Source organism: Pristiophorus japonicus, chromosome 22 (genome assembly GCF_044704955.1).
Source record: "Pristiophorus japonicus isolate sPriJap1 chromosome 22, sPriJap1.hap1, whole genome shotgun sequence".
NCBI lineage: Eukaryota > Metazoa > Chordata > Chondrichthyes > Pristiophoridae > Pristiophorus > Pristiophorus japonicus.
Window position 1 is genome coordinate 69,703,251 of NC_091998.1, and position 9,303 is coordinate 69,712,553.

The following is a 9,303-nucleotide window of genomic DNA, read 5'->3' on the forward strand; positions in this document are numbered from 1 at the left end:
GGAGGAGCCCATTCAGCCCCTCGAGCCTGTTATACAGGAACAGGAGGAGGCCATTCAGCCCCTCGAGCCTGTTACACAGGAACAAGAGGAGGCCATTCAGCCCCTCGAGCCTGTTACACAGAACAGGAGGAGGCCATTCAGCCCCTCGAGCCTGTTACACAGGAACAGGAGGCCATTCAGTCCCTTGAGCCTGTTACACAGGAACAGGAGGAGGCCATTCACCCACTCGAGCCTGTTACACAGAATAGGAGGAGGCCATTCAGCCCCTCGAGCCTGTTACATAGGAACAGGAGGAGCCCATTCAGCCCCTCGAGCCTGTTACACAGGAACAGGAGGAGGCCATTCAGCCCCTCGAGCCTGTTACACAGGAACAGGAAAAGGCCATTCAGCCCCCGAGCCTGTTACACAGGAACAGGAGGAAGCCATTCAGTCGCTCGAGCCTGTTACACAGGAACAGGAGGCCATTCAGTCCCTCGAGCCTGCAGGAGGAGGCCATTCAGCCCCTCAAGCCTGCTCCATCATTTAATTAGATCCTGGCTGATCTGTACCTTAACCCCGTTTACCCCGCTTAGTTCCACATCCCTCGATGCCCTGACCCAACCACAATCCATCGATCTCAGTCTTGAAAGCTCCAATTGACCCCCAGCCTCCACAGCCTTTTGGAGGAGAGAGTTCCAGATTTGTGACAGGAAATCGAATGTTTTAATTGTCCTGACAGGAGATCTCAATACCCGTAAGATTTTCCACCAGCTCTTGTTTTGTGTCAAGCTGTCAAGGTACTTTTTATTATTTTGACGAATATTGCACCAAGCAGCCGTTCCCACTGAAATCAGGAGGCAGGCTTCATTCTCAGAACGGCAAAACATGCGAGAGGGGAATCCCCCAAAATTTCAGCAACTGTTTCCAGAGGCTTCCAGGAAACAGCTCTGTGGTTTTCATGACGCAGTTCGCTTCTGAGAGTACAGTTAAGATTCAAACATCTTCAAAATAACCCAGCGGTGCTCATAGAAATCTTCACTTAATCCGAACTGTGAGCTGGTTCTGTGGTGCGTCTCATACCAGGGCTTATTGGTGCAATCGGAATGGGACTATGATTGGTGTGGGAGGTACAGGGTGCATAGAATGGCAGGATTTACGGCACAGAAACAGGCCATTGGGCCCACCGCTCTGTGCCGGGGTTTATTCTCCACACCAGCCCCCTCCCACCCTCTCCATCTCCCCCCATCACCACATTCTTCGATTCCTTTCTCCCTCGTGTTTATCCAGCTTCCCCTTAAATGCATCGATACTATTCACCTCAACCCCTCCCTGTGGCAGTGAGTCCCACATGCTCACCCCTCTCTGGGTAAAGAAGTTTCTCCTGAATTGCCATTTGGTAAGCATTGGAAGAAATGTAGGAAGATAAAGCCTTTAACACATCATAGGTTTTGGATGAGACGTTAAACCGGCTGCCCTCGCAAGTGGATGTAAACGATCCCACGGCCACTATTGGAAGAGCAGGGGAGTTATCCCCGGTGACCTGGGGCCAATATTGATCCCTCAATCAACATCACTAAAACAGATTATCTGGTCATTATCACATTGGTTTGTGCGAGATTGCTGTGCGCAAATTGGCTGCTGAGCTTCCTACATCACAACAGTGACTACACAACAGGGTGAAGGCTGTGCACCAATGATGAGGGGTGATTGGGGGGGGGGGTAGAAAGAGGAGAGGGGGACCAGTGATGGGGAGGGGGGGGACCAATGATGGGGAGGGGGGGGGGGGAGGGAAGAGGAGAGTGGGGGAGGGGAACCAGTGATGGGGAGGGGGATAGTTGGGGTGCGATTAAGGATGGGTTCGATGGACTGAATGGTCGAAGATAGACTCCAATCTCTCCGGTGCGGTGTCTGATTTCCAGCCAGTGAAGCCTTTGATGGAGGTGTGAATCGGACACTGCACACCTTACATTGAGCAGAGGAAGCAGCACACCGAGTTCACAATCCGTGTTCATTCTATTGAATCTTTTTCATATTGTAGTCTCTAACTTTACTGACCTATGTTGTCAGGTGTCTAAATAGTATTACTGCATTGATTTCCAAAGGAATAGAGATGTGCTTTCTGAAGGTGCCAGCTAAACCCAAGTACTAGCAAGAGACGGTTTTTGAATCGGAGGAATTGGGATTCAGCTGGGAAGCTCTTTTGACACGGACACGGCGAGTCGAATGGCCTCCTTCTGCGACATAATTTTCTCTGATTCTATGAATCTGTTGGCTCCATTACGACACACGTTCTGAAATACAAAATTTATTCTCCAGCCAGCAAGTAATAACTTGGCCTCTGTATAGCACTTGTGTGTAAATACATGGCACTTGTGGTTTTAGCCTGCATGGATTCAAGTATGTGAATCCAGTCAACTTCACACAGCAATCACAGTTAATTGCCAGATAAGGTGAGGAAGTGAAAGTTGCAGATTTCAGATGGCGAAGAATTAATACAAGTGTTAATCCAACAAGATAACCAGAAGATGCCAGGCTCATTGGTGTTTAAGGTTGAGCCAACATCTTTCTCAAGTTCTCTCACATTCTTGGAGCTGATGTAACAGCAGGAAAGTGAACCTTCTATATGTGCGTGCATTGCCGGCCAGTCTCTCAATCCATTACCTCAGGTTGCACTGCCATATTGCAAACTGATGATATCCAGGAGTTGAGAAAAACATTAGTTTAGATTCCGGTATGCAACGCTGTGACAGAGACTTCCAGTCCGTTAATAGTCTGTCAGTCTATATCTAGGTCAAAGCATGCGGTGTGATCCTGAGTTGCACCTGTGGTTTCAACCGAGAAGTTTGCAAACAGACGTTAGTTTCTAGAAGCTGGATCAGATTCAGTTGTAAGCAGATACGATCTGTCTAACGACCACTGGAGACATCAGCAAACGGCATCTGTGCTACCTGGTACTGACAGATAGAAGTATCACTGACTGTTTACCCTGGGCACGAACACAGACCAGGAGATGTAACTGTACTGTACACCCTGGGCACTAAACAAATATATTGTAACTGTCTTCACAGAAGATGCAAAAAGCACACCTAAAATGGTGGGGAACCAAAGGTCGACTGAGGAACTTAATGTAATAAATATCAGTAGAGAAAAAGTACTAGAGAAACTAATGAGACTAAAAGCAGACAAAACCCCTGGACCTGACGGCCTACATCCTACGGTTTGAAACGAGATGGCTGCAGAGATAGTGGATGCATTGGTTGTCATCTTCCAAAATTCCTTAGATTCTGGAACGGTCCCAGCGATTGGAAGGTAGCAATGTACCGCTAGAAAGGAAGGAGGGAGAGAGAAAACAGGGAACTACAGGCCAGTTAGCCTGACATCAGTCGTTGGGAAAATGCTGGAATCCATTGTTAAGGGAGTGGTATCAGGACACTTAGATAATCATAACATGATTAGACAGAGTCAGCATGGTTTTATGAAAGGGAAATCGGGTCTGAAATTTATTAGAGTTTTTTGAGGACGTAACTTGCAGGGTAGATAAAGGGGAGCCAGTGGATGTAGTATATTTGGATTTCCAAAAGGCACTCGATAAGGTGCCACATAAAAGGTTATTACACAAAGGCTCATGGAATTGGAGGTAATGTATTAGCATGGATAGAGGATTGGTTAACGGACAGAGAGCAGAGAGTAGGGATAAACAGGTCATTTTCAGGTTGGCAGGCTGTAACTAGTGGGGTGCCACAGGGATCAGTGCTGGGCCTAAGCTATTTGCAATCTATATTAATGACCCAGATGAAGGGACAGAGTGTAATGTACCCAAGTTTGCTGACAATACAAAGCTAGGTGGGACAGTAAGCTGTGAGGAAAACACACAAGAACATAAGAAATAGCAGGAATAGGCCATTTAGTCGCTCGAGCCTGCTCCGCCATTCAATAAGGTCATGGCTGATCTGATCTTGGCCTCAACTCAACTTTCCTGCCTGCTCCCCCATAACCCTCGACTCCCTTAGACAGACAAAGCGTCTGTAAAGGGATACAGATAGACCGAGTGAGTGGGCAGTGAGGTGGCAGATGGAGTATAATGTGGGGAACTGAGGTTATACACTGGTAGGAATAGAAAAACAGAATATTTGTTAAATGGTGAGAAACGTTTAAATGTTGGTGTGCAGAGAGATTTGAGTGTCCTTGTGCAAGAAACACAGAAAGCGAACTTGCAGGTACAGCAAGCAATAAGGAAGGCAAATGGCATGTTGGCCTTTATTGCAAGGGGGTTGGAGTATAAGAGTAAGGAAGGCTTGCTACAATTATACAGGGCCTTGGTGAGACCACACCTGGAGTACTGTGCATGGTTTTTATCTCCGTATCTAAGGAAGGATCTACTTGCCTTGCAACAAAGGTTCACCAGACTGATTCCGGGGTGAGAGGGTTGTCCTATGATGAGGGATTGTGTAGAATGGGCCGATTCTTCTAAATTCCAGAGAGTATGAGAGGTGATCTCATTGAAACATACAAGATTGACAGGGTGGATGCAGGGAGGATGTTTCCCCCTGGGCTGGAGTGTCTAGAACCAGGGGTCACAGTCTCAGGATAAGGGGTCGGCCATTTAACACAGAGATGAGGAGGAATTTCTTCACTCAGAGCATTGCGGATCTTTGGAATTCTCTGCTCCAGAGGGCTGTGGATGCTGAGTCTCTGAATATATTCAAAGCTGAGGTAGAGATTTTGAGAATCTAGGAGAATCAAGGGCTATGGGGAAAGTGGAGTTGAGGTCGATGATCTTATTGAATGGTGGAGCAGGCTCGAGGGGCCGTATAGCCTACTCCTGCTCCTATTTCTTATGTTCTTCTAGAACAGGACGGGTAACTGTCCTGTACTCCCTGGGCACTAATACAGACCAGGAGGGGTAACTGTCCTGTACTCCCTGGGCACTAATATAGATCAGGAGGGGTAACCATCCTGTACTCCCTGAGCACTAACAGGCCAAGAGGGGTAACTGTCCTGTACTCCCTGGGCACTAACAGACCAGGAGGGGTAACTGTACTGTACTCCCTGGGCACTAATACAGACCAGGAGGGATACAGACCAGGAGGGGTAACTGTCCTGTACTCCCTGGGCACTAATACAGACCAGGAGGGGTAACTGTCCTGTACTCCCTGGGCACTAATACAGACCAGGAGGGGTAACTGTACTGTACACACTGGGCACTAATATAGACCAGGAGGGATAACTGTCCTGTACTCCCTGGGCACTAATACAGGCCAGGAGGGGTAACTGTCCTGTACTCCCTGGGCACTAATACAGACCAGGAGGGGTAACTGTCCTGTACTCCTTGGGCACTAATACAGACCAGGAGGGGTAACTGTACTGTACACACTGGGCACTAATACAGGCCAGGAGGGGTAACTGTACTGTACACACTGGGCACTAATACAGGCCAGGAGGGGTAACTGTCCTGTACACACTGGGCACTAATACAGACCAGGGGGGGTAACTGTACTGTACACACTGGGCACTAATACAGACCAGGGGGGGTAACTGTACTGTACACACTGGGCACTAAGACCAGGAGGGGTAACTGTACTGTACACACTGGGCACTAACAGGCCAGGAGGGGTAACTCCAGGCAGCTCCCAGACAACTTGTGGTTTGCTTCAACAGACTGGCCTTCTGCTGTCCTCTGGTGCTGAATCCGTGCATTACATCACCTTGGACCAACCGAGTGGCAGGGGAATGGGCCCAGAGAATGGGCATTCCGATGTGCATTTACTCAGTTTATTCCCAGTCCCTGCTGGTTCAGATCTCATTTGCAGGGTGGTGGGGAAAGAGTGGGACTAATGGGATTGCGCTCAGAGAGAGGTGGCAAGGCACGAAGGGCCAAACGGTCTCCTGTGCTGTGATTCCACGTGTATCGCGGGCACACAGCCTACAGGCTGGCAGCACACGCACAACCAACACTCAGTCCGCCTCCTGCTTGGGTACAGAGTGTGAGAAGCAGACTGTGGGGTCCTGGGCAGCCCCATGGCCAGGTTCAGCAGCAGGCTGGATGGGCGTGCGTTTGCTTTGCAGGTGATGCCAATTCATTGAAACTCTTCATCATCATAGGCAGTCCCCCGGAATCGAGGAAGACTTGCTTCCATTCTTAGCATGAGTTCTTAGGTGGCTGAACAGTTCAATACGAGAGCCACAGTCCCCGTCACAGGTGGGACAGATAGTCATTGAGGGAAGGGGTGGGTGGGACTGGTTTGCCGCACGCTCCTTCCGCTGCCTGCGCTTGTTTTCTGCATGCTCTCGCCGATGAGACTCAAGGTGCTCAGCGCCCTCCCGAATGCACTTCCTCCACTTAGGGCGGTCTTTGGTCAGGGACTCCCAGGTGTCAGTGGGGATGTTGCACTTTATCAGGGAAACTTTAAGGGTGTCCTTGTAACGTTTCCGCTGCCCACCTTTGGCTTGTTTGCCGTGAAGGAATTCCGAAGAGTGCTTGCTTTGGGAGTCTTGTGTCTGGCATGCGGACAATGAGGCCTGCCCAGCGGAGCTGATCAAGTGTGGTCAGTGCTTCAATGCTGGGGATATTGGTCTGGTCAAGGACACTAATGTTGGTGCGTTTGTCCTCCCAGGGGATTTGTAAGATCTTGCGGAGACATCGTTGCACAAAGACATTAATAACTAATACCAATAACAATCACCCACACCATCATAACTTAGTGTCAGCCGTGGCTAACTCTCTTGCCTCTGAGTCAGAAGGTCGTGGGTTCCAGTCCCACTCCAGGGACAATCAAAAAAATCCAGGCTGACACTCGGAGTGCCACACTGTCGGAGGGGCAGCCCTGAGGGAGCGCCGCACCGTCGGAGGGGCAGCCCTGAGGGAGCGCCGCACTGTCGGAGGGGCAGCCCTGAGGGAGCGCCGCACCGTCGGAGGGGCAGCCCTGAGGGAGCGCCGCACTGTCGGAGGGGCAGCCCTGAGGGAGCGCCGCACTGTCGGAGGGGCCGTCTTTCGGATGAGACATTAAATCGATGCCCTATCAGCCCTCGCAAGTGCAGAGAAAAGATCCCACGGCACTATTTCGATGAAGAGCGGGAGAGTGCTCCCGTGTCCTGGACCAATACTCATCCCTCAATCAACATCACTTTCACCACCTCAGGGCATCTCAAAGCGCTTCACAGCCAAATGAAGTACTTTCTGAAGTGTCGTCGCTGTTATAATGTGGGAAACGCGGCAGCCAATTTGTGCACAGCACAGACAGGAATGTGATCAATCAATTTAGGTGATTGAGGGAATACACTTGGCGATTTCAGGGTTTAATTCTCCAACTGTGTGTGTGGAGTATCACGGGAGACAGATTGAGCTCAGAAACGTGCAGTCAGTGGAGAAGCAGGCCGCGGATTAGAGCGATGCTCACGTGGCTGGGAATACTCGGCCGACCAGTCCTCGCGCCTCTCCTTTGTACAAACACAGCCAGGAAGGTTAAGTGCCAAAAAAAACACCTTTATTAATGACAATTAAAAAAAGTGAGAATGCGAAGAAAGCTGAGGGTGATGAGTGAGCTGTGGGGAACACTGTCCGTGTGGGGCATGTCCCAGGAATGTGTTAGTAACCCGATTATCCTCACACACAATCCCCCTTTCTGACCGCTGTACTCGGGGTGGGGGGGCTCCGTCAGCTCGGGAAACACTCAATACTTCTTTGTTACATGATTGACAACTATTCAAAATAAATCATTTCAAGAATCAGGAATCACAATCGTTAACATTTTATCGAAAACCCAGATTAAAGCCAGGCAGCGAAAACCACAACGCACGAACACACTGCGGCAGGTAACGGCTGGGCCGGGGGCTATTGTGGAGCCAGGTCCAGTCCAAGGCTTGGTCACAAACCACCCCACCCACCTCAAACACCAGGAACAGTGCCAGAGCTGGGCAACCCTTTACATCCTGCTGGGGAAGGGGAGAGTAGGGGCAGGGCGGCTGGACAGAGGAGGGAGGGTCGGAGGGAAGGGGAAGCCTCATTTTGCTCCAACATTCTTGTGTTCTGTTTGTATTGGGAGTTTTCTGATCCCATCTAGATCCCACTGATATCTGGAGCAGGGACAGTCCTGGGATCACTGGCCGGGGGGGTTAGCAAGGGGTACAGTGGTTGGGGGGGGAGGGGGGAGGGGGGGGGAGCGAGGGGTACAGCTGGGGGGGGGGGGGGGGGAGAGAGAGGGGGGTAGCGAGGGGTACAGCAGGGGGGGGAGCGAGGGGTACAGCGGGGGGGGGGGGGAGGGAGGGGTACAGCGGGGGGGGGGAGGAGGGTGAGCGAGGGGTACAGTGGGGGTGGGGGGGGGGGGTGAGTGAGCAAGGGGTACAGCCGGGAGGGGGTGAGCGAGGGGTACAGCGGGGGGGGGGGGGGGAAGAGAGAGGGGGGTAGCGAGGGGTACAGCAGGGGGGGGAGCGAGGGGTACAGCTGGGGGGGGGGAGGGGGAGCGAGGGGTACAGCGGGGGGGGGGGAGGGAGGGGTACAGCGGGGGGGGGGGGAGGAGGGTGAGCGAGGGGTACAGTGGGGGTGGGGGTGGGGGGGGGGGTGAGTGAGCAAGGGGTACAGCCGGGAGGGGGTACAGCCGGGAGGGGGTGAGCGAGAGGTACAGCGGGGGGGGGGGGGGGGGTGAGCGAGGGGTACATCCGGGAGGGGGTGAGCGAGGGGTACAGCAGGGGGGGTGAGCGAGGATGAGCTGCTCAAAGCCGCAAAGCAAGATCCCAGGCTAGCGCGGAAAACCCTTCTGCCAACATTTAAGCCAGTGATAAAAAGGAATGTCAAAGTTCCACCACCAAATATCAGTAAAATCTGTCATGATCAGAAAGAGTCTGAGAGTCGGGGCTCGTTCCCCCCCCGCCACCGCTCCTCGCCCCGTCCCATGGCCTCAAGCACTCTGATTAAGCCCAGAGTGCCTTGGCTTTGGATCCTCCACACAGCCCCCGGGACTCAGCAGGTGAGGTGCGGTGGGAAAGAGAGGGGGGCGGGGGGGGAAGGAGGAGAGAGGTGTGAGTGAAGTGGGTGTGTGAGGAGGGGGTGACGGTGAGTGAGGGGGGCGGTCGGGGGAATGCAAGGAGGGAGATAATGGGGGGAAGAGGGGTGAGCGAGGGGCACGGCGGGGGGGATGGGAGAATCTGATCTGTGCCCATTGTGTGTGTGACCCGCCCGGTGACTGCAGAGAGCACTGCGGGCACTGACACCCCTCTCATGGTTAAAAAGCCAGCTCACCCCCCCGCCCCCGGCATACAATGACACAAGGGCAGCTTGAGGCACAGTGTAGGTTTGCCTGCGGTTGCACATTGAGGGAGTGTCCTGTT

General features: G+C 52.3%; 1 protein-coding gene across 1 annotated transcript in view; it reads right to left on the bottom strand.

Annotated features, from left to right (window-relative positions):
* Positions 1-2,162: 2,162 nt before the first annotated feature.
* Positions 2,163-9,303, bottom strand: part of LOC139234660 (drebrin-like protein B) — a 37,537-nt gene continuing 30,396 nt past the window's right edge. Inside the window, exon 14 of the mRNA XM_070865342.1 lies at positions 2,163-2,270. Coding sequence (XP_070721443.1) covers positions 2,163-2,270 — 108 coding nt within the window. The remainder of the gene's footprint in view (positions 2,271-9,303) is intronic.